This window comes from Mauremys mutica, chromosome 9 (genome assembly GCF_020497125.1).
Source record: "Mauremys mutica isolate MM-2020 ecotype Southern chromosome 9, ASM2049712v1, whole genome shotgun sequence".
Lineage (NCBI taxonomy): Eukaryota > Metazoa > Chordata > Testudines > Geoemydidae > Mauremys > Mauremys mutica.
This window is the reverse complement of record NC_059080.1, coordinates 50,410,695-50,436,110: the sequence shown is the minus strand read 5'-3', so window position 1 is coordinate 50,436,110 and position 25,416 is coordinate 50,410,695. Positions and strand designations below refer to the sequence as shown.

The window sequence follows — 25,416 nt, the reverse complement described above, 5'->3', positions numbered from 1 at the left end:
TCTTGACCTGCTGCTCACAAACTGGGAAGAATTAGTAAGGGAAGCAAAAGTGGATGGAAACCTGGGAGGCAGTGACCATGAGATGGTTGAGTTCAGGATCCTGACACAAGGAAGAAAGGAGAGCAGCAGAATAAGGACCCTGGACTTCAGAAAAGCAGACTTTGACTCCCTCAGGGAACTGATCAACAGGATCCCCTGGGAGAATAACATGAGGAGGAAAGGAGTCCAGGAGAGCTGGCTGTATTTTAAAGAATCCTTGTTGAGGTTGCAGGAACAAACCATCCTGATGTGTAGAAAGAATAGTAAATATGGCAGGTGACCATCCTGGCTTAACAGTGAAATCCTTGCTGATCTTAAACACAAAAAAGAAGCTTACAAAAAGTGGAAGATTGGACAAATGACCAGGGAGGAGTATAAAAATATTGCTCAGGCATGCAGGAATGAAATCAGGAAGGCCAAATCACACTTGGAGTTGCAGCTAGCAAGGGATGTTAAGAGTAACAAGAAGGGTTCCTTCAGATATGTTAGCAATAAGAAGAAAATCAAGGAAAATGTGGGCCCCTTACTAAATGCGGGAGGCAACCTAATGACAGAGAATGTGGAAAAAGCTAATGTACTCAATGCTTTTTTGCCTCTGTTTTCATGAACAAGGTCAGCTCCCAGACTATTGCACTGGGCAGCACAGCATGGGGAGGAAGTGACCAGCCCTCTGTGAAGAAAGAAGTGGTTCAGGACTATTTAGAAAAGCTGGATGAGCACAAGTCCAATGAAGGTGCTAAAGGAGTTGGCGGATGTGATTTGATAGCTGCTTTCAAATACCTGAAAGAGGGTTCCAAAGAGGATGGATCTAGACTGTTCTCAGTGATAGCAGATGACAGAACAAAGAGTAATGGTCTCAAGTTGCAGTGGGGGAGGTTTAGGTTGGATATTAGGAAAAACTTTTTCAGTAGGAGGGTGGTGAAGCACTGGAATGGGTTACCGAGGGAGGTGGTGGAATCTCCTTCCTTAGAGGTTTTTAAGGTCAGGCTTGACGAAGCCCTGGCTGGGATGAATTAGGTGGGTATTCGTCCTGCTTTGAGCAGGGGATTGGACTAGATGATCTCCTGAGGTCCCTTCCAACCCAGATATTCTATGATTCCAAATTGATGAACCATGTGAATTTAAAGTGGATTTGTAAAACTGCATTAAACCCCTGGGTGGGTGCTCTGATTCAGAATTAAAGAGGCCTTAATTTGATTTAGTTTAGTTTAGTTTGGATGTGAATTAAGCTAAATCAACTTCAGGCCACTTTAATTCTGAATTAGAGTGTTCACACTAGGATTTAACGGGGTTCAACTAATCCATTTAAACAGTTAATTTGGATTAACATTCCTGAATGTCCCCATGTAGATAAGCCCTTAGGCTCCTTTCTAAATTCCAGCTTCTGTGATTGGCTGGCTGCAGCCCCATACTGTTCACGTCCTGCCTCCCTGCAGTAGGTGATTGGAGAGCCATGGCCATCAGAATGTAGGACAAGGGGAAGGAACATTTTCTCTAAGGTTTAGCAAATGGTCAAATTACCTAAAGTTCCCCATTTCACACACTATTCTTCTGTTGTTTCTTTTTTGGTGCCTTGCACTCAGATGATTATAGCTGCTGCAGCCAGGCCTGAACTGATGGATCTGGACTTCTCATTCAGTCTTGTACTTGTCATACGAGAGCTTGCATTTCTGTGGCTGTGGACTCTTATCATAGAATCATAGAACTTAAGATCAGAAGGGACCATTATGATCATCTAGTCTGACCTCCCGCAAGATGCAGGCCACAAAAGCTGACACACCCACTCATGAAATAATTCTCTCCCTTGACTCAGCTGTTGAAGTCCCCAAATCCTGATTTAAAGACTTCAAGTAGCAGATAATCCTCCAGCAAGCGACCCCTGCCCCATGCTGCGGAGGAAGGCGAAAAACCTCCAGGGCCACTGCCAATCTACCCTGGAGGAAAATTCCTTCCTGACCCCAAATATGGCGATCAGCTGAACCCCGAGCATGTGGGCAAGACTCTCGAGCTCTTATGCTCGGGCTGGGCAGCAGACATCGTCCACGTTAACTGACCTGTTTCTATCAGTGACAGCAGTTCTCAAAGTGGGGCTGGCCACATGGATGACAGTTCTCTTTAATGCCAGCTGGTAAATCACATTCACTGATACTAACAAACACAGGAAGGCCTCTCTTTTCAAAATCAGCTAATGATATTTGGGTGCCCAGCTTGATTCTCAGAGGGGGAGTGCTATCACAAAATGGCCCAACCCAACAAACCTAGTACCAGTCTAGACACATGGCTTGTGGGGACTGTTTGCTGAGCGCTGTGACAAGCACTCCGATCATAGACCCATACAGTTAGAAGGGACTGCAAGGGTCATCTAGTCTAACTCCCTGCCAAGATGCAGGATTTGTTGGGTCTAAACCATCCAAGACAGGTGATTATCCAGCCTCCTTTTGAAAACCTCCAGTGAAGGAGCTTCCACAATCTCCCTAGTTGTCTGTCCCATTGCCCTACTGTTCTTACAGTTGGGAAGATTTTCCTGAGATTTAATCTAAATCTGCTATGCTGTAGTTTGAAACCATTGCATCTTGTCCTGCCTCTGTGGCAAGAGAGAACAACTTTTCTCTATATATTTTATGGCAGACTTTGAAGTATTTGAAGACCACGATCAGGTCCCCCCTTCATCTCCTCTTTTCCAAACTAAACATACCCCATTCCTTCAGACTTTGCCCATATGGCTTGCATTCCATCCCTTTGATCATCTTTGTTGCTCGCCTCTGGATCTTTTCCAGTTTCTTCACATCCTTTCTATGCATTGGTGACCAAAATTGGACACAGTACTCAAGCGGAGGCCTAACCAGCGCTGAGTAGAGCAGTACTATCACCTCCCATGACTTGCATGCTATGCCTCTGTTAATGCAACTTAAAATTGCATTTGCTTTTTTTGCAACAGCTTCACATGGTTGACTCATGTCAAGGTTGTGATCCACCACAACTCCCAGATCCTTCTTAGCAGTGCTGCTGCCTAGCCAGTTCTCCCTCATTCTGTATTTGTGCATAAATACATCACAACTCATTCTGATTTCTTCTAAAGGAAAGCATCCAGTGTAAAACTATTTATACTGGCTTACAGGATTCATGCTCTCCTAGACTGCCTCATCCATATGAGAAGGTATAATCATGGTTTGAGGGGCAGCATAAATCATGACAACAGCATTGTTTAGGTTTGCATGAGTGTTTCCCATTCTAAGGGCCTGAATTTTCAAACCAAAAACTACAGATGTGCTAAAGCAGGGCTCTCTGATGGAGGCTGGTTGCAGCTATGGCTATTACCTGTCAGGGAGGCTCTAGATATCCTTAATCTTGCCTCAGATGGGGGGAGGGACTAGATGACCTCTTGAGGCATCTTCCAGCCCTACATTTCTATCTAGGATGGGGCGACTGCAGCCTTCTAGTGAGTCAGCTGAATCTGCCTCCTGATAAATGGCACTCCCCAACTCTGCCAGGGAAGAGATTAGGCACAGTCTATTCCAATGTTTCCAAACACTAGAGGAATGGGCTGACCGCTCCATTTGAAGAGCGTAGGTGAGGGGCAGCCTGCCCACAATCCTTAATGCACAGATTCCTGTTGGTCTGCTTCTCTGTTCCACCACAACTGGGTTAGCCGTGCTCACATGACTCCCATTTGTAATGCTCTGTAGTATGCATAGTTTTAAAAACAGTTCATTAAGTCGAGGTGCCCATCCCTCAGCATAACATGTTCCATCTCCTAGGAGCCTCGAGCCACAGGAACGATCCCTTAAGGAGACTGCACTTTGCAACACCAGCCTTCTAGGTATTCAGGGCTGTCTGGCAATGGGCATTGACACCTAATGTGTCCTCTGGCTATCCCCAGACTTGGGTCCTCCTTCTGACTCATGTGCATCACTCTGATCTCGTTCCCTCTCCTTTCACGCCATCTTCCAATGCCTCGTGCTCTGCACTCCTCAGCAGCAGTAGTGTCCAAGGAGGGGTCTAGTGTTCCTCTTTCTGCTGGCTTGTCACTGCCTCTCTTCAGCCTTCTCTCTCACCCCTTCTCTCCCTTCTCCACCACATCAGCGTGTTGGAGGGATATAATTGCTTTGTCCAGCTCTCCTCATCCCCATCCCTGCCTCTCCACCCCCATCCCCTTTGTTCTCAAGTCAGCAGCAGTGCTTAAGTGATGTATATTTAAGTGCCTCTGAGCTTCAGAGCATTGAAACTAGGTTACTAGCCTCCGAGCGGGGGGGGGGGGGGGGAGGGGGGGCGGCTGGTCAGATATCCAGCTAATCTCTTGACTGTCTCCATTGCTTTTATCTCTTAAATCCCACTTCGCCCCCTGTCAAGCATTTAAAGGGGAGGAGGAGCAATCAAGGGGCTCAGAATCACAGACACCAGTTTCCTCCTTTCCCCGGGGGGCTGCTCAACTCCCCTCATCCCCAGGCCCTGCCCTCACTCCACCTCTTCCTACGCCCACTCCACCCCCATTCCACCTCTTCCTGCACCTGCTTCACCCACACCTTGCCTCTTCCTGTCCAGTTTCGCCCCCGAGGCCCTGCCCTCACACCAACCCTTCACTAGGATTGCCAACTATCTAGTCACACAAAACCAAACACCCGGGCCCTGCCCCCCCAGTCACTACATTTTTTCTCCCTCGGTGGCTCACTCTCCCCCGCCCTCACCCATTTCCACTGGGCTGGGGGAGGGCTGTAGCTGGGGGTGCGAGCTCTGGGGTGGGGCCAGAAATGAAGGGTTCAGGGTGTGGGAGGGGGCTCTGGGCCGGGGCAGGGTTTGCAGTGCGGGAGGGGTTGAAAGCTTTGGGCTGGGGGTGCAGGCACTGGGGTGGGGCCAGGGATGAAAAGTTTGGGATGCAGGAGGGGGTGAGGGCCCTGGGCTGCGGTGCTGGCTCTGGGGTGGGGCCAGGGATGAGGGGATCAAGTTTGGGAGGGGCTCTGGGCTGGGACAGGGGGTTGGGATGTGGGATGGGTTGAGGGCTCTGGGCTGGGGGTGCGGGCACTGGGGTGGGGCCAGGGATGAGAGTTTTGGGGTGCAGGAGGGTGCTCTGGGTTTCGGGGGGGGGCTCAGGGCTGGGGCAGGGGGTTGGGGCTCGGTGTTGGGACAGGGGCTTACCTCTGTCGGCTCCCAGTCCGTGGCACAGCAGGGGTGCTAAGGCACGCTGCCTGGCTGTCCTGGCACCATGCTGCGTGCACCCTGGAAGCGGCCAGCAGGTCCAAGTCCTAGGCGGGGGGCCAGGAGGCTTCATGCACCACTCTTGCCCACAGGCACTACCCCCCCTCAGCTCTGGGTGCTCTGGGTGGGGGTAGCGCACAGAGCACTGCGGCCCCGCTGCCTAGAATCTGAACCTGCTGGCCGCTTCCGGGGCACAGCGTGGTGCCAGCCAGGACAGGTAGGGACTAGCCTGCCTTAGCACCACGGTGGTACTGACTGGAGTCGCCAGGGTCTCTCTTTGACTGGGTGTTCCGGTCGAAAACCGGACACCTGGTCACCCTACCCTTCACCCGAGGGCCCACTCCTGAGCTTCCTCTTCCCCTGAAGACCCTGTCCCCTGCTCCCTCTTCTCTACCCCTTACCCCTGTTCTGGCGCCCCTGCTTTGCCATCATCCACGCACTATACACGGGAACGTTTTCAATCCAACTACAGCACTTGTACAGTTGTGGTGGGAAGGCTTTTGTGTCAAAGGAAGTGGGCCCAGACCTGGGAGACGGGGTCAGGAAACTAATCGGAACTGGCTATTGTCAAATGGTTTGTATTTTAATGGGGAAAGAGCTTTCTGTGATCAGGATTTAGATTCAGTCTTGTGTCATTTATTCAGCCAGATATAGAGTGCAGTTCACAACGGTGAATTAGAGGAAGTTTGTCTGTTCGCCCTTCCCCATCTACTGTATGTATGCGATACTGCCATATGGGCGTTTTCTGTATAGAACTGTGTCCTTTTGTGCCTTCACAGTGTGAGTTCTTCACAATAGGGGCCACTTTATTTGGTGCCATTCACCGAGGGCAAGATTTTCAAATGTGGGGGCCTACAGTTGTGAACGTAACCCTGTATTTAGACACCTACATACCCATTCTAGACATCCCTTGCCTAATTTAGGCACTTTGATTTTGCAACCTAGCTTTAATTCAATTACTTCAGTGAGGTACCCGTCAGGCACACCAGTCTGCCCACCCTTTATCAATAGCAGATTTGGAGCCTAGATTTTTTGATACACCCTGCTGACAACTCCATCACTCCGTAATGTCCCAGGAATTGTTGTTGTTCCCATGCTGTGACATGTAAAGACACCCATTCTGGAAAATTCTGGGAATATTTTTTCGTCAGAAAATGCCAATTCATCAAAAACATAACTTCATAGGGGAAGGGTCTTTTTCAGTGAATTTCTTGATTCAAAATCTTTTTAAAAAGTTTAAAAAATGATGAAAAAAATCTGTTTTCCTGTTTTCAAAATGAATTCTTGTTTTGAAATTTAAGCAGAGGAAAATTAAAACTGATAAAAGTGTAAACAAAACATTTTAATTGACCCAAACAGAAAAAAACAGCTTTTCAGTTTGTGAAAATTTTCAGGGTTTCACCTTTTTCTCTTGATTTGAAATGGGGAAAAAAATTGAAATCTCAAAACTTTGGTAGGACAGGAAAACTTTCCCAGCCAGCTTTACTCTGCAGTTCATTGGCTGGGCATGGGAAAGGATGCAAATAGCAAAGAGGTGGGGGAATTGGGAGGGTTGCTGAATACTTACTGCCTTGCTCAAGCAAGACTTGATGCAAGAGTCCCTTTTGCTGCACATACTGTAATTTAAAGTTTGGACAGTTTGACTTTGCCCCATAGTGACCTTTGATGCGCCTCTGATGAGAAACAGTCAAATGAAAGAGTCCCATTCAATTACATCATATAATGACAGACAGCTAAAAAGTGCTTATATACAAATGCTAGAAGTCTAAATAATAAGATGGGTGAACTAGAGTGCCTCGTATTAAATTAGGATATTGATAATAGGCATCACTGAAACTTGGTGGAATGAGGATAATCAATGGGACACAGTAAATACCAGAGTACAAAATATATTGGAAGGATAGAACAGGTCATGCTGGTGGGGGAGTGCCACTATATGTGAAAGAAAGCGTAGAATCGAATGAAGTAAAAATCTTAAATGAATCAAACTGTTCCATAGAATCTCTATGGATAGTAATTACACGCTCTAAGAATAAGAATATAGCAATAGGGCTATATTACCAATCACCTGACCAGGATGGTGATAGTGACTGTGAAATGCTCAGGGAGATTAGAGAGGCTATAAAAATAAAAAACTCAATAATACTGAGGGATTTCAACTATCCCCATATTGACTGGATACCTGTCACCTCAGGACGGGATGCAGAGGTAAAGTTTCTTGACACCCTAAATGACTGCTTCTTGGAGCAGCTAGTCCTGGAACCCACAAAAGGATAGGCAATTCTTGAATTAGTCCTAAGTGGAGCACAGGATTAGGTCCAAGAGGTGAATATAGCTGGACCGCTTGGTAATAGTGACCATAATATAATTAAATTTAACATCCCTGTGAGAGGGGAAACATCATAGCAGTCCAACACCATAGCATTTCATTTCAGAAAGGGGGAGTACACAAAAATGAGGAAGTTAGTTAAACAGAAATTAAAAGGTACAGTGCCAAAAGTGAAAGTTAAATCCTAATGAGGAAACTAGAAAGGAGCATAAACACTGGCAAATGAAGTGTCAAAATATACTTAGGAAGGCCAAAAAAGAATTTGAGGAACAGCTAGCCAAAGACTCAAAAAGTGATAGCAAAAAAATTTTTTTGTACGTACGTCAGAAGCAGGAAGCTTGCTAAACAACCAATGAGGCCACTGGACGATCGAGATGTTAAAGGAGCTCTCAAGGATGATAAGGCCATTGCAGAGAAAATAAATGAATTCTTTGCATTGGTCTTCACAGCTGAAGATGTGAGAGAGATTCCCAAACCTGAGCCATTCTTTTTAGATGATAAATCTGAGGAACTGTCCCAGACTGAGGTATCATTAGAGGAGGTTTTGGAACCAACTGATAAACTAAACAGTAATAAATCACCAAGAGTAGATGGTATTCACCCAAGAGTTCTGAAGGAACTCAAATGTGAAATTGCAGAACTACTAACTGTAGTTTGTAAGCTATCATTTAAATAATCTTCCGTACCAAATGACTGTAGGATAGCTAATGTGACACTAATTTTTAAAAAGGGCTCCAGAGGTGACTCCAGGAATTACAGGCCGGTAAGGCTGACCTCAGTATTGGGCAAACTGGTTGAAACTATAGTAAAGAACAAAATTGTCAGATACATAGATGAACATAATTTCTTGGGGAAGAGTCAACATGATTTTTATAAAGGGAAACCATGCCTCATCAATCTACTGGAACTCTTTGAGGGGGGGTCAACAAGCATGTGGACATTGGGGATCCAGTGGATATAGTGTACTTAGATTTTCAGAAAGTCATAGAATCATAGAATCTCAGGGTTGGAAGGGACCTCAGGAGGTCATCTAGTCCAACCCCCTGCTCAAAGCAGGACCAATCCCCAACTAAATCATCCCAGCCAAGGCTTTGTCAAGCCTGACTTTAAAAACCTCTAAGGAAGGAGATTCCACCACCTCCCTAGGTAACCCATTCCAGTGCTTCACCACCCTACTAGTGAAAAAGTTTTTCCTAATGTCCAACCTAAACCTCCCCCTCTGCAACTTGAGACCATTACTCCTTGTTCTGTCATCTTCTACCACTGAGAACAGTCTAGATCCATCCTCTTTGGAACCCCCTTTCAGGTAGTTGAAAGCAGCTATCAAATCCCCCCTCATTCTTCTCTTCTGCAGGCTAAACAATCTCAGTTCCCTCAGCCTCTCCTCGTAAGTCATGTGCTCCAGCCCCCTAATCATTTTTGTTGCCCTCCGCTGGACTCTTTCCAGTTTTTCCACATCCTTCTTGTGGTGTGGGGCCCAAAACTGAACACAGTACTCCAAATGAGGCCTCACCAGTGCTGAATAGAGGGGAATGATCACATCCCTCGATCTGCTGGAAATGCCCCTACTTATACAACCCAAAATGCCATTAGACTTCTTGGCAACAAGGGCACACTGTTGACTCATATTCAGCTTTTTATCCACTGTAACCCCTAGGTCCCTTTCTGCAGAACTGCTGCCCAGCCATTCGGTCCCTAGTCTATAGCAGTGCATGGGATTCTTCCGTCCTAAATGCAGGACTCTGCACTTGTCCTTGTTGAACCTCATCATATTTCTTTTGGCCCAATCCTCTAATTTGTCTAGGTCCCTCTGTATCCTATCCCTACCCTCCAGCGTATCAACCACTCCTCCCAGTTTACTGTCATCTGCAAACTTGCTAAGGGTGCAGTCCACACCATCCTCCAGATCGTTAATGAAGATATTGAACAAAACCGGCCCCAGCACCGACCCTTGGGGCACTCCACTTGATACCGGCTGCCAACTAGACATGGAACCATTGATCACTACCCATTGAGCCCGACCATCTAGCCAGTTTTTGTAATGGAGTAGGAAGCACAGACTGTCTGTGCGGGGGAGGGGAGAGCCAGAGGTTTAGGTGAAGATGCAGGAATTCAAACTGTGAGCTGAGCTTGGCCTGGGGGAGGGGAGGTGACACCTCTGGCCAGGGAAGACAAAGGAAAGTGGGCTGAAGAAGAGAGGGGAGCAGGGAGACCGAGCTCTGATCCCCGGGGGGGGGGCTGTGAGGCCCCTCAAGATGGACCTAACCGGGGGGATCTGGTTATCTGGGCCTGCAAGACCTGTGTTGGACTGTGTTCCTGTCGTCTAAATAAACCTTCTGCTTTACTGGCTGGCTGAGAGTCCTGGTGAATCGTAGGGAGCACGGGGGTGAAGGGCCTGGGTCCCCCACACTCCGTGACAACTGGTGGTAGCGGTGGGATCAGCGGCACCCCGTGGACGGCGCTTCCTTCAGTAAGTGGCTGGGGAGCAGTAAAACGAAGGGGCGATTAACCCCTGGGAGAGTGTGGCCAGAGAGAAGGACTTTGCAGTAACAGGGTCCCCCGGGGGATCACAGCGAGCGATCCCAGGGGCGGAGGAGTCTGCAGCTCGACCCTGGCAGAGAGGTGGTGACCTCAAGGACTGGCACACTAGGGGTCCCCCTGGAACCCGTGGGGAGTGGCGAACACCCCAGCCTGCGAGCGGCCAGCAGGAAGATGTATTCCCAGAAGCGCAAGTGTGAGCTGGTGGAGCTGTGCAAGCAGGGGGGGCTGCGCCATGGGAAGCTCACCAAGGCCCAGCTGATTGCCCGGCTGGAGGAGAGAGATCGCAGGAATGAACCGGTCCCTGTCTCTGAGGGAAGCAGCCGGGCAGATGCAGCGCAGGCACCAGTGTCTGTACCTGCTGGGAGTGGCCAGTCGGCGGATGAGGGCTCCTCGAGACCCCCCACCCCTAGGCCTAGGGGGAGGGGGAGGAGGAGCCCAGCTACGGAGGGCACCGTGACCCCCCCGGCCAGCAGGGGATCGTCCCGGCGACGCTCGGCCTCTGTGGAGCACAGGCGGCTGGACTTGGAGAGAGAGATACAACTGAAAGAGATGGAGGAGCGTAAGGAACAGAGGGCATATGAGGAAAGACAAAGGCAACGTGAATTCGAGGAAAGGGAAAAGGAGAAGCAACGTGAATACGAGGCGAGAGAGAAGGAGAAGCAACGCGAATACGAAGACAGGGAGAAGCAGCGCCACCATGAGCTGGCCATGGCCCAGCTGAACAACAGGGAGGCCCCGGCTGCGGTGAGTGAGGGGGGGCCCAAGCCTACAAAGAGCTTCGATAAGAACTTCCTGGCCCCGCGTAAGGAGGGGGAGGACATAGACACCTTCCTGACGGCCTTTGAGAATGCCTGCGAGCTGCACCAGGTTGACCCCGCAGACAGGATCCGGTGCCTCACCCCCTTACTGGACTCCACCGCCGTGGAGGTGTACAGCCGAATGAGAGGGGAGGAGGCGCGGGACTACAACCTGTTCAAAGAGGCCCTGCTCCGCGAGTTTGGGCTGACCCCGGAGATGTACCGGAAGAGGTTCCGGAGTCAACGTAAGACCCGGGAGGGCACATACCTGCAACTGGTCAACCGGGCGCAGGGGTACGCCCGCAAGTGGATGGCTGGGGCCCAAACTAGAGAGGACCTGCTTGACCTAGTCGTACTGGAGCACCTGTATGAGCAGTGCCCGTCGGACCTGAAGCTGTGGTTAATGGACCAGAAGCCGGAGAATCTGCAGCATGCAGGCCGGCTGGCCGACGAGTTTGTGGACAGTCAGGCAGGGGATGGCAGGGAGGCGTCTCGAAGGAGCAGGTCTGCCTCAACGCAGAGAGAGAGTCACCATGGGACCTCCCAGAAGGAGCCGAGGGAGGGCCCCCATCAAAGGGAAGCATCTGGCGTCAGGTCCAGCCGTCCCCCTCGAGGGGACCCACGAGACATGGGCTGCTATCAATGAGGCCAACAGGGCCACGTACGGGCCCAGTGCCCCAAGCTCCGGGACAAACTGAGCAGACCAACCCCACACCGGGTCAACTTGGTAGAGACCCAGCTGGAGGAGGGGCAGCGTTCGCAGGAAAGGGGGGCGGGCCGCGTACCCCCTGCGAAGGAGGGAGGGGGGCCCCGGGTTGACCCCTCCGAGGGGCTGGATGCTCCCAGCCCTGAGTTTGGGGTTTACAGGGTGGGCACGGGACTACCCCTCCGGAGCGAGTGCCTTGTTCCCCTGGAGGTAGACGGGAAGGAGGCCACTGGGTACTGGGATACGGGCGCAGAGGTGACGCTGGCCCGGCCACAGGTGGTGGGCTCAGATCGGATGGTGCCCAACACCTACCTGACCCTGAGGGGTGTGATCGGGACCCCATTCAAGGTGCCTGTCGCGAGGGTACACCTAAAGTGGGGGGACAAGGAGGGCCTCAAGGACGTGGGGGTGCACCCACATTTGCCCACGGAGGTGTTAATAGGGGGGGATCTCGAGGACTGGCCAAGTAACACCCGGGGTGCCCTGTCCGTGAACCGTAGTCAGGGTCGACGCAGGGCTCTGCACCCTGACACCGGGGAAAGTACTTTGGCCGAGACACCGGACCCTGACCCGGTGGGGAGGAAACGCCCAGGGACACGGCCCAGAGAGGCTGTGGCCCCAGACCCAGCTGGGAAGAGAGAGCAGATCCCCGCCCCTGCCCCAGCAGCTGAGTACCAGGCCGCGGTGCGGGGAGACCCCTCCTTGCGGAGGATAGGGGACCTGGCCAGCCTCGGGGGGGGGACAGACCATGGGACGAGGTGGCCGGAAAAGGTTCCTGTGGGAGAAGGGGCTCCTGTACCGAGAATGGGCTCCCCCAGGGAAGATGGAGTCAGGGGGGATCAGGAGGCAGCTGGTGGTACCCCAGGAGTATCGCCACCAGCTGCTGTGCCGGGCCCATGACATTCCCCCCTCAGGGCACCAGGGAGCCTGGCGTACCCAGCAGCGGCTGCTGCAGAACTATTACTGGCCTGGGGTCTTTGCCCATGTCCGGCAGCACTGCCGCTCCTGTGACGTCTGCCAGAGGGGGAGGAAGGCCCGGGACAGGGGGAAGATGGCTGTAAGGCCCTCGCCCCGCCCTGAGGAGCCTGTCCGGAGGGGGGCCAGGGTCAGAAGGGGGGCTCTGGTCCGAGAGAGCCCGAATCACAGCCCCCCAGACTGGAACGTGGGGAGAAGGCCCCAGCCCAGGGTGCACCCCAAGGGTATTGGGGTGGGGAAAGGGCGCGGGCGGCATAAGGTTGTAGGTGGGTCCGAACTTCCCCGGGTCACTGGCTGGAGTGACCCCGCTCAGTTCAGTCTCGGAGGGGGGAGAGGTGTAATGGAGTAGGAAGCACAGACTGTCTGTGCGGGGGAGGGGAGAGCCAGAGGTTTAGGTGAAGATGCAGGAATTCAAACTGTGAGCTGAGCTTGGCCTGGGGGAGGGGAGGTGACACCTCTGGCCAGGGAAGACAAAGGAAAGTGGGCTGAAGAAGAGAGGGGAGCAGGGAGACCGAGCTCTGATCCCCGGGGGGGGGCTGTGAGGCCCCTCAAGATGGACCTAACCGGGGAGATCTGGTTATCTGGGCCTGCAAGACCTGTGTTGGACTGTGTTCCTGTCGTCTAAATAAACCTTCTGCTTTACTGGCTGGCTGAGAGTCCTGGTGAATCGTAGGGAGCACGGGGGTGAAGGGCCTGGGTCCCCCACACTCCGTGACAGTTTTCTATCCACCTTACTGTCCGTTCGTCCAGCCCAGACTTAAGAATACTGTGGGAGACTGTATCAAAAGCTTTGCTAAAGTCAAGAAATAGCACATCCACTGCTTTCCCCTCATCCACAGAGCCGGTTATCTCATCATAGAAGGCAATTAGGTTAGTCAGGCATGACTTGCCCTTGGTGAATCCATGCTGACTGTTCCTGATCACTTTCCCCTCCTTTAAGTGGTTCAGAATTGATTCCTTGAGGACCTGTTCCATGATTTTTCCAGGGACTGAGGTGAGACTGACTGGCCTGTAGTTCCCTGGATCTTCCTTCTTCCCTTTTTTAAAGATGGGCACTACATTAGCTTTTTTCCAGTCATCCGGGACCTCCCCCGATCGCCATGATTTTTCAAAGATAATGGCCAATGGCTCTGCAATCTCATCGGCCAACTCCTTTAGCACCCTCGGATGCAGCGCATCTGGCCCCATGGACTTGTGCTCATCCAGCTTTTCTAAATAGTCCCGAACTACTTCTTTCTCCACAGAGAGCTGGTCACCTCCTCCCCATACCGTGCTGCAGAGTGCAGCTCTCTGGGAGCTGACCTTGTCTGTGAAGATAGAGGCAAAAAAAGCATTGAGTACACTAGCTTTCTCCACATCCTCTGTCACTAGGTTCCCTCCCTCATTTAGCAAGGGGCCCACACTTTCCTTGATTTTCTTCTTGTTGCTAACATACCTGAAGAAACCCTTCTTGTTACTCCTAACATCTCCGGCTAGCTGCAACTCCAATTGTGATTTGACCTTCCTAATTTCACTCCTGCATGCCTGAGCAATACTTTTATACTCCTCCCTGGTTATTTGTCCAATCTTCCACTTCTTGTAAGCGTTTTTTTTGTGTTTAAGACGAGCAAGGATTTCACTGTTAAGCCAAGCTGGTCTCCTGCCATATTTACTTTTCTTCCTACACATCGGGATGGTTTGTTCCTGCAACCTCAATAAGGATTCTTTAAAATACAGCCAGCTTTCCTCGACTCCTTTCCCCGTCATGTTATTCTCCCAGGGGACCTTGCCCATCAGTTCCCTGAGGGAGTCGAAGTCTGCTTTTCTGAAGTCCAGGGTCTCTGTTCTACTGCTCTCCTTTCTTCCTTGTATCAGGATCCTGAACTCGACCATCTCATGGTCACTGCCTCCCAGGTTCCCATCCACTATTGCTTCCTCTACTATTTCTTCCCTGTTTGTGAGCAGCAGGTCAAGAAGAGCTTTTCCCCTAGTTGGTTCCTCCAGCACTTGCACCAGGAAATTGTCCCCTACACTTTTCAGAAACTTCCTGGATTGTCTGTGCACTGCTGTATTGCTCTCCCAGCAGATATCAGGGTGATTAAAGTCACCCATGAGAACCAGGGCCTGTGATCTAGCAACTTCTGTTAGTTGCTGGAAGAAAGCCTCGTCCACCTCATCCCCCTGGTCTGGTGGTCTGTAGCAGACTCCCACCACGACATCACCCTTGTTGTTCATACTTCTAAATTTAATCCAGAGACTCTCAGGTTTTTCTGCAGTTTCATACTGGAGCTCTGAGCAGTCATACTGCTCTCTTACATACAACGCAACTCCCCCACCTTTTCTGCCCTGTCTATCCTTCCTGAACAGTTTATATCCATCCATGACAGTACTCCAAGGTCCCTTACCAAAGGCTGTTAAGCAGTGATGAGCTGCCAAAATTTTAACAACCGGTTCCCTCCTCCTCACCTCATGAGGGGGTCATGCCCCCCCTGGGGTCATGCCCCGTCCAACCCCCCATGTTCCTTGACACCCCCCTGAGACCCCTGACCCATCCCCCCCTTCCCTGTCCCCTGACTGCCCCTTGCAGCCCCATCCAACCTCTCCTCTTATTCTTGATGGCCCCCTGGGACCCCTGCCCCATCCAACCACCCCTTCTCTCTGTCCCTGACTGCCCCCACCACCTCATCCAAACCCTGCTCCTTACTGATTGCCCCCCAGGACCCTTGCCCCCATTCAATCCCCCTGTTCTCTGCCCTCTGACCACCCTGACCCCCCCACAACCCACCGAACGCCGCCTCCCTACTCCCTGCCCCCTTACCACAGTGCCTGGGTCCGGGTCCGCTCCGCGGGGACCTCGACCAGTGCCGTCGGGCCCGACTCCCCGGGCCAGGCCGGGCTGGAGCCACTCGGCCGGCACCGGGGCCGGAGCCACGGGGCCCGACTCCCCGGGCCGGGCCGGGCTGGAGCCGCTCGGCCGGCACCGGGGCCAGAGCCACGGGGCCCGACTCGCCGGGCCGGGCTGGAGCTGCTCAGCCTGCACCGGGGCCGGAGCCGCGGGGTCCGACTCCCCGGGCCTGGCCGGGCTGGAGCCGCTCGGCCAGCACCAGGGCCGGAGCCCTGGGGCCTCACTCCTCGGGCCGGGCTGGGCTGGAGCCGCTCGGCCGGCACCGGGGCCGGAGCCGCGGGGCCTGACTCCCCGGGCCGGGCCGGGCTGGAGCCGCTCGGCCGGCACCAGGGCCGGAGCCGCAGGCCCGACTCCTCGGGCCGGGCCAGGCTGGAGCCGCTCGCCCAGCACCGGGGCCGGAGCCGCGGGGCCCGACTCCCCGGGCCAGGCCGGAGCTGCGGGTCCCGAGCTGGGCCGGGTCCGAGCCGCTCAGCCGAGACCAGCCCGAGCTGGTGGTGCTTGGCTGGGGCGCTCAGCCGGAGCCAGGGGGAGCCGGACTGGGCCAGGCACACACCGTCCCGTCCCATTCCAGCCCCCCGGCGCGCCCAGCTTACCTGGTTGCTGCATTTTTCAGGCTTCCCGCGAACATTTGATTCGCGGGAAGCAGGGGAAGGGGAGGAGAAGGAGGGCGGAGCATTCAGGGGAGATGAGCTGGGGCGGGGCAGACAGCTGCCGGAGCCTGTTAAATTTAAAAGCTTTTTAGAACTGGTTGTCCTGGAACAACCGGTTCTAAAAAGGCTTCTAAATTTAACAACCGGTTCGCGCGAACTGGCGCGAACCGGCTGGAGCTCACCACTGCTGTTAAGCAAAGTAAGCTGTTATGAATAAGAGGAAAGGCCCTCTCATGGATTGGTAACTGAATAAGAGATAGAAAACAAAGAGTAGAAATAAATAATCAGTTTTCAGAATTGGTAAGAGAGGTAAACAGTGGTGACCCCAGGGGTGTGTACTGGGGCCATAGACTCATAGAAGATTAGGGTTGGAAGAGACCTCAGGAGGTCAACTAGTCCAGCCCCCTGCTCAAAAGCAGGACCTAATCCCCAACTAAATCATCCCAGCCAGGGCTTTGTCAAGCCTGACCTTAAAAACCACTAAGGAAGGAGATTCCACCACCTCCCTAGGTAACCCATTCCAGTGCTTCACCACTCTCCTAGCGAAATAGTGTTTCCTAATATCCAACCTAGACCTCCCTCACTTCAACTTGAGATAATTGTTCCTTGTTCTGTCATATGCCACCACGGAGAAAAAGCTGAGCTCCATTCTCTTTGGAACCCCGCTTCAGGTAGTTGAAGGCTGCTATCAAATCCCCTCCTCACTCTTCTCTTCTGCAGACTAAACAAGCCCAGTTCCCTCAGCCTCTCTTCGTAAGTCATGTGCCCCAGCCCCCTGATCATTTTTCTTGCCCTCCGCTGCATTCTCTTCAATTTGTCCACATCCTTTCTGGGGTGGGGGGGCAAAACTGGACACAATACTCCAGATGTGGCCTCACCAGTGCCGAATAGAAGGGAATAATCAATACCCTCAATCTGCTGACAATGCTCCCACTAATGCAGCCCAATATGACCAATCTTGTTCAACATGTTCATAAATGATCTGGAAAAAGGGGTAAACAGTGAGGTGGCAAAATTTGCAGATGATACAAAACTACTTAAAATAGTTAAGTACAAAGTAGACTGTGAAGACTTATAAAGTGATCTCACAAAACTAGGTGACTGGGCAATAAAATGGCAGATGAAATTCAATATTGCTAAATGCAGAGTAATGCACATTGAAAAATATAATCCCAACTGTACATATAAAATGATGGTGTCTAAATTAGCTGTTACCACTCAAGAAAGAGATCTTGGAGTCATTGTGGATTGTTCTCTGAAAACAGCCACTCAATGTGCAGCAGCAGTCAAAAAAAGCGAATAGAATGTTGGGACTCATTAAGAAAGGGATAGATAATAAGACAGAAAATATCATATTGCCTCTATATAAATCCACGGCATACCCACATTTTGAATATTGCATGCAGATGTGTTGCCCCATCTCAAAAAAAGATGTATTGGAATTGGAAAAGGTTCAGAAAAGGGCAACAAAAATGATTAGAGGTATGGAACAGCTTCCATATGACTGGGACTTTTCAGCCTGGAAAAGAGACGACTAAGGGGGGATATGATAGAGGTCTATAAAATCATGACTGGTGTGAAGAAAGTAAATAAGGAAGTGTTATTTACTGCTTCTCATAACACAAGAACTAGGGGTCACCAAATGAAATTAATAGGCAGCAGGTTGAAAACAAACAAAAGGAAGTATTTTTTCACACAACACACGGTCAACCTGTGGAACTCCTTGCCAGAGGATGTTGTGAAGGCCAAGACTATAATAGGGTTAAAAAAAGAACTGGATAAGTTCATGGAAGATAGGTCCATCAATAGCTATTAGCCAGGAGGGACAGGGATGGTGTTCCTAGCCTCTGTTTACCAGAAGCTGGGAATGGGCAACGGGATGGATCACTTGATGATCACCTGGTCTGTTCATTCCCTCTGGGGCACCTGGCATTGGCCACTGTTGGAAGGCAGGATACTGGGCTAGATGGACCTTTGGTCTAACGCAGTATGACCGTTCTTATGTTCTCTCATTTCCTGTCTCCCTCTCTTACAGGCTACAATCGGAATTGACTTCTTATCAAAAACCATGTACTTGGAAGATCGGACAGTAAGTGGCAGACGCTGCTGAACCACTGACTATGCCAAAAGAAGTTCTGTGCAGACCCTGTGGAAGAGGGAGCCACTAGCTATAATCCCTTCTATGCTGTCCAAACCTACCCCAGCAAATACCCCAGCTGGGCCCCTCTCTTTCTCTTCGTGCTGCCAATGTTTGACTTTCACAGATGGCTTCACCCACAGTTTGGATATTTAAGGGGACTAAAATCCCCTTCCCCTGCCTCCATGCACAGTAACTTCCCCCATGTGGCTTCGCTGCTGACCTCCTCCACCGCACTTTCAGAAGTCACCTCACTGGTAGTGGGGTGCAAGGATGGCTGCATACCAGAATGACAGTTGTCGCCTCCCTTGAGCAGAGAGGGACAGTTGGGTTGGGGTGAAGGTTGAACATTTCCACCAAGGACTGACCTCAAAGTACCAAAGCCCTGAAGGAGTCCAGTCAATTGACTCACTTACACCAAACACCCCAAAGGAGGGAACTTTGACACAACAGCCAACTCTGTCCCAGCCCTGCACATAGAGCCTAGAGACCCCCATCTCCACCGCCCTTCTGCTCCCCTCCACCCCATGGAAGCCCTGATCTTGTGTGGACAGAGTTCTCACCCCACACATATACACGCATCACACCCCATGAAAGTGCTTGGAACAATCACAGCCCTCATATAGGGGGAAGCAAGGGCAGCTCCCTCCATGAGGTGCCAGGGGTACAAATTGCCACACAGGGGGAGGAGAGAGGTGATTAGATGGCCCTGCTTCCTCTCTTCCATGCTGGCTGGCTGCTCTGGGCAGGGACATGGGGCAGTGTGCGCATTCCTGGGAGCGCTGAGGGAGATTGGGTCTCCATTCCCTCTTGACCCTCCCCTTGGGGTGATGCACCTCCACACCCACCCATCCAGTACTTTAAGACCAGATTGGGCAGTCCATGGCCACGTAGGCCACTCTCTCTTCTAACTCCCATGCAGGCCTTTCTGCCACTGGAGAGCAATGACCACATGTAGCTAGCACCACAACTCACCCCAAATGGGCTGGGGAAGGGGAACGGTTGTGCCGGTGAGGGGCATGTGCAGTGCCTCCCTGTGCAACCTGTGGGGTGGGACTACTAGTGCAGATCAGTGCTTTCAAGGCACGGTTGAGCCCTGAGGAGGTGGGAAGAAATGCCCTGGCTCCTCAGTTTTGCTGGACAAGGGCAAGAGGTTATCCTCACTGGCCAGCCATCCCCTGTATTCTGCCAGCTCACAGATCTTACAGAAAATGGCACTAGAAGGAAATCTGTTTCAAGTTTTTGATTTATTGATTTGGGGGGGAAATTTTGTACAAGGGAATGAGAGAAATGGAAGTGAAATGTAATGAGAGAGATGCTACAGCTTCATCCATAAACAGCCTCTCACTACTGTCACAGTGTTAATGCACTCAGAGACATCTGTCTTTGGTTTAATGGGCCAGTTCTATTTCAAACAGCATTCCAGTCATTCTGATGAAATCCACAGCTCAGCCGCAGTCAGAGTGGAGGAATGACTACAGGAAGGCATGGCTACATTCCTTCAAAGGGAATTTGTCTCCGACGTAAGAGTTGGAGGGTGAAGACAATTCAGCTCCCACAATTCTTTAAAAACATCATAGTCTTAGGCCTTTGCAATGGTGTGGGTAGACACAGTGCTCATGAACGTGAGGGACTAACCTCACAGCACTGAGTCATTAGAATTCAAGTTGGCGCTGAACAAGCTCCCCCTAACACAGCTCTGCCAGTGCACCAAGGTCCTGGCCTGTAATACTAGGCCGGAGCAAGGACTGAGAATCATTGGATGGTGGGGGTAGGGGAGCTGAACAAATAGGGACTAGGCTGGGGCCCACCAAACTCATGTCTTTTAGTGATCTAAGATTTGAAATCAGGTTTCCAGGGGTGATAGGCAACTCAGTACGCACACTTAATTCCCAGTTTGCACCTCTCTTTCGGGTTCAGGTTTTCATATGCATCCTTTCACCAGTGGACTCCACCGCTGGCCAAGGAGTGGAGCCTTTATGTGTTCAACCTCCATCTCACTTCTCGACAATTGGATGCCAGCTGTGACCTGGGATTCCCCCTACAGCCGCATTTTCCTTTAGTCAGAGGAGTTGTTCCATAGGAGACAGGGGCTGGAATTTTCAATGGGGCCCGAGGGAGTTGATGTTTGGTGGGGAATGTGGTGCCTAACTCCCTTAAATTCTTTTGGAAGTCTCAGTCTAGATTAGTTATTGGATTATTAATTGGCTATGGAGCCTTTTGTGCACTAGTAGAAATCCATCCCAGGTTGGCCGTGACCCATTTGGCCTGGGTGACCGGAGTTGGTGGCTTCACTCCAGTTCCCAGTGGACTGATGTTCTCCAAAGCACTCTCATGACCAGCACTAGTTGACCTCTTTGGCTATGTTTACACAGCCATGACAGCAAGCTTCCCAGTCCTCGCGTCTGCAAGCCTCATGTTACCTTGCTTAACCTAGCGGTGGAGACAGCACTTTGAAGTTGTGGCTCAAGCTGGAGCTTGGGCTAACCTCTGCCTCAGCTTCTGAGCCCAAGGTCCGGCCCAAGCTGCTATGTCCACACCACCATCTGTAGCACAGGCCTGAATCTGTCGACTCGGGCTGGGAGGTTCGCTGGCGCAGGCTGTGTAGATATGGCCTTTGCTGCTAGGGCAACAAACTTCATAGGCAGGGAGACCGAACTCCTCTTTGAACCCTAGGGCAGGTCCTTCCCAAGTAGGTTTGAGGCATGCAGCTGGGATAGTGTGGGGAGGCTTGTGCTGCCACTGCCTGGGCTGTAACAGCTCTGTGGGGAAAAGGAGAACACTCACCAGGGTTGTCAATCTAGTACTGAAACATGTATAGTTATCCATTTCCATGTTCCTTCAGTCCTGGACTCCCTCTCACTGCTTCGCCAGCTGAGGAGAGCTGGATGAAAAATTTTCAACTGGAAAAAAAATGCAGATTTGGAGACATTCAAACATTTTGCAGATTTGTGTCATTTCTGCCAAATCATTTGTGTCAAAACCCTCCCCCAGCCCAAAAACCTGAAAAAGACCAAACATTTTGGTTAGAATGTTTTGAAATGAAACAATTTGATTTTTTTATTCAAAATGACCTTGTTATGAAACATCCTTCAATGTTTTATTTTTAAAATGTTTTAAAGAATGCTTGGCATTTTGTTCAACCCATAACAAACATTTCTTTTTTTTAACTTTTCGATTTGCCAAAATTTTGAAAAATTCATTTTCGGGTCAACTTGAAACTAATTTTTTCCCCAAAATTGCCAGCAAATCGAAAAATCCCTTATGCCTCTATTCACACTCCTGTAATGGCTCCTATTTCTATACCATGCCCTTTCATCGCTCCAAACAACTTAACGAAGTTTGGACTTCACCCACACTTGAAATGTAGCTCCTTCTGGGATGGAACATGGCAGCCACTTAACAGCACCCAGCAACACCTCCCAACAGACTAGGACAGGAAATGAGGATTGCAATATTTCCAAATGGAACGCCAAAGGGAATGTTAAAGATAGATGAAGAGAGTCGCAAAACTGTTGTCTGAGGCTGGGAGTTTCAACGCAACCTGTGGAAGTTAGCAGCCTGTGTCTCATTGGCACCGATCTCCCTTGGGCTCTTTAGAAAACTCCACTCTAACCACCTCTCCTGTTCTTCCCTTCCGCCTTCACCACCCAAATCCTCCTTTCTTCTTGTTTCTCCTGCTAATTGTTTGTCTCTCATCTGCCCCACCCCGGCAGGTCCGATTGCAGCTCTGGGACACGGCGGGCCAGGAGAGGTTCCGAAGCCTGATCCCCAGCTACATTCGTGACTCCACAGTGGCCGTGGTTGTCTATGATATCACAAGTGAGTCGTGCTTTCCGTCCCAATGTCCGTGTGCCCATGCTTGGTGCTGGAATGGCAGATGCTACTCTGCTGCTACCCAGCACGGATGTGGACCACCATTTAGGAAGGCAGAAATGCAGGGCAGTGAGCTGCAATCGGTTCCAAAGCGTGATGTACTGCAAAAAATGCTGTGCAGTGGGGAGGGGCAAGTGCAGACGAGAGGGAAATCAAAGTTGTCTAGAACCTCAGATACATACAAGGTCTCCTACAGCTCAGATATGGCCAAGCTCTGCTCAGCGCAGGACCTGAGGGGGTGATGGATGGCGAATGTGGCTTATCATCAGCTTTGCATTCCCCTGGTTCCTGAGGTGCTCTAAATTGTGCCTCTTATGACAGACTCCAGGGGGCTGCCACGCCAACCAGAGATGGCCTGTTAGGGCAGCTGAGATGGCACTGAGGGTCTGGGAGCTGGTCCCAAAGCCTCTCAGAGTCCAGCTGGGGGTGTCTTGGCCATCAGTGTAAAGTGGCTGAAAAGTGCAACCGGAGCTGCAGTGGGAGTGCTTGGCAGAGGGGTGCAGGCCTGCACGAGCTGCGGGGAGGTAGAGAATTCATCCCCAGGGATCTCGTGTAACCACTCTTCTTTACTGTTATTTCTATTCCTTGGAGCTAGGCGCTGTATGAACACAAGGTTTTACTGGTTTAGACACAGGAGGACCCTCATCTTCCCCCCGCAGAGTCCCTATGTCAGTGCGTAGTGAGTGTAGTGTATAGTGAATCAGAGGGCATGTTCTCATAGTGAACAGCACTGGCTACTCCCCTCTCCAGAGCTCATGAACACTGGTTGGGGGACAGACTGTACTTGAAGGTGACCCAAGGACATTCCTTGTTCCAAGGCCAGTGGCCAGGAGTGCCCATCCCCGCTGGCTATGCAGCAGAACTTGGCTGCCTGCCATAGGTCTCGTGCAGGGCAGAGCATTGAGCAGGCTATGGAACTGGCTTGATTTAGTGCTTTTGTTACACTTCATTAAACAATTGGTTAATGAGTCTGGAACTGTGTATTTATACCACAGACATAACACAGAACAAGGGAGATAGTAGGTACAGGACAAGGAACCAAGGGGCACTGTGAAATGGAACTGGACTCATAAGAGCTGCCACACTGGATCAAACCATGATCCATCTTGCCTAGTATCCTTTCTCCAACAATGGCCCATACCAGAGCTTCAGGAGAAGTGTACAGAACAGGGTAATTATGGAACAATCCACCCCGTCTTCCACTCCTGGCTGCTGGCAGTCAAGCATGGGGTTACATCCCTGACCATCCTGGCTAATAGCCATTGGTGGACCTGTCCTTCATGAACTTATTCAATTCTTTTTTGAACCCAGTTATACTTTTGGCCTTCACAACATCCCATGGCAATGAGCTCCACAGGTTGACTGTATGTTGTGTGAAAAAGTACTTTCTCTTGTTTGAATTAAGTTCATTGATAATTCCTGATTTTTGAATTGTGGGAAAAAGTAAATAACACTTCTGTATTCACTTTCCCCCCACTGTTTGGCATTTTATAGACTTCTACCATATTCTGGCTTAGTTGTCTCTTTTCTAAGCTGAACAGCCCTAATCTTTTTTGACTCTCCTTGTATGGAAGCTGTTCTATACCGCTGCATGCATCCGACGAAGTGGGTATTCACCCACGAAAGCTCATGTTCCAAAACGTCTCTTAGTCTGTAAGGTGCCAAAAGACTCTTTGCTGCTTTTACAGATCCAGACTAACACGGTTACCCCTCTGATACTCTATATCCCTGTTCATCTTTGTGTCCTTCTCTGAACCTTTTCCAGTTCCACTGTGTTCTTTTTGAGATGGGGCGATCAGAACCGGACACAGTATTCAAGATGTGTGCTCATCATGACTTTATATAGTGACATAATGCTATTTTCAGTCTTATTTTCTATCTCTTTCCTAATAATTCCTAACATACTGTAAGCCTTTTTGACCACTGCTGTGCACTGAATGGAAGTTTTCAGAGAACTATCCACAATGATTCCAAGATCTTTCTTGGGTGGTAACAGCTAATTTAGAACCCATCATTGTACACGTATAGAGGGATTGTTTTCCAACGTGCATTATTTTGCACTTATCTGTGCTGAATTTCTTTGGCCATTTTGTCGCCCAGTCACCCCGTTTTGTGAGATCCCTCTGTAACACCTCACAGTCTGCTTTGGACTTGTCTTGGAATAATTTTGTATCACGTGCAAACTTTGCCACTTCATCCCCTTTTCCAGATCATTAATGAATGGGTTGAACAACACAGGTCCCAGGAAAGATCCTTGGGGAACCCTCCTGTTCACCTCTCTCCATTGTGAAAATTGACCATTTATTCCTACCTGTTGTTTCCTGTATTTTAACCAGTTACTGACCCATGAGAGGACCTTCCCTCTTATCCCATGGCTACTTAGTTTCCTTAGGAGCCTTTGGTGAGGGACCTTGTCAAAGGTTTTCTGAAAGCCCAAGTATACTATATTGACTGGATCACCCTTCTCCACATGCTTGTTGACTCCCTCAAAGAATTCTAATAGATTGGGGAGGCATGATTTCCCTTTACAAAAGCCGTGTTGACTCTTCCCTAACAGATTGTTTCTCTCTGTGTGTGATGATTTTGTTCTTTACTAGAGTTTCTACCAATTTGACTGGTACTGAAGTCAGGCTCGCTGTCCTGTAATTGTGAGAATCTCCTCTGGAGCCCTTTTTAAAACTCGGCTTTACATTAGTTACCTTCCAGTCATCTGATACAGAAGCTGATTTAAGTGATAGATTACATACCACAGTTAGTAGTTCTGAATTTCATATCTGAGTTCCTTCAGAACTCTTGGGTGAATACCATCTGGTCCTGACAACTCATTACTGTTTAGTTTATCAGTCTGTTCTAAAACCTCTTATACTGATGAATGTCTGGGACAATACTTCAGCTCTGTTGTCCAAAAAGAATAGCTCTGATGTGGGAATCTCCCTCACATCCTCTGCAGTGAAGACAAATGCAAAGAATTAATTTAGCTTCTCTGCCTTGTCTTCCGTGAGTGCTAGTGCCCCCACTGCCTGTTAGTTTTTGCATCTTTAGCAAGTTGCTTCTCAAATTCCTTCTTGCCCTGCCTTGTTACATTTTTACATTTTATTTGCCAGAATTGATGCTCCTTACACTTTTCCTTATTAGGATTTGACTTCAAAAATTTAAATGATGCTTTTTCCCTCAGCATGGTCACTAATCAACACCACCTCGAATGGAGGCTCCTCAGGGCAGAGACTGTGCCTTTATTCTCACTGCCAAGCACCATTCATGCCTATGATGCTAGAGACAAATATACTCC

The 25,416-nt window shown here is 50.3% G+C and overlaps 1 protein-coding gene across 2 annotated transcripts in view; it reads left to right on the top strand.

Annotated features, from left to right (window-relative positions):
* Positions 1-25,416, top strand: part of RAB6B (RAB6B, member RAS oncogene family) — a 149,251-nt gene that overhangs the window by 83,349 nt on the left and 40,486 nt on the right. For both annotated transcript variants that reach the window (XM_045029188.1, XM_045029189.1), the window contains exons 3-4: positions 18,150-18,203; positions 21,968-22,073. In XM_045029188.1, coding sequence (XP_044885123.1) covers positions 18,150-18,203; positions 21,968-22,073 — 160 coding nt within the window. The remainder of the gene's footprint in view (positions 1-18,149; positions 18,204-21,967; positions 22,074-25,416) is intronic.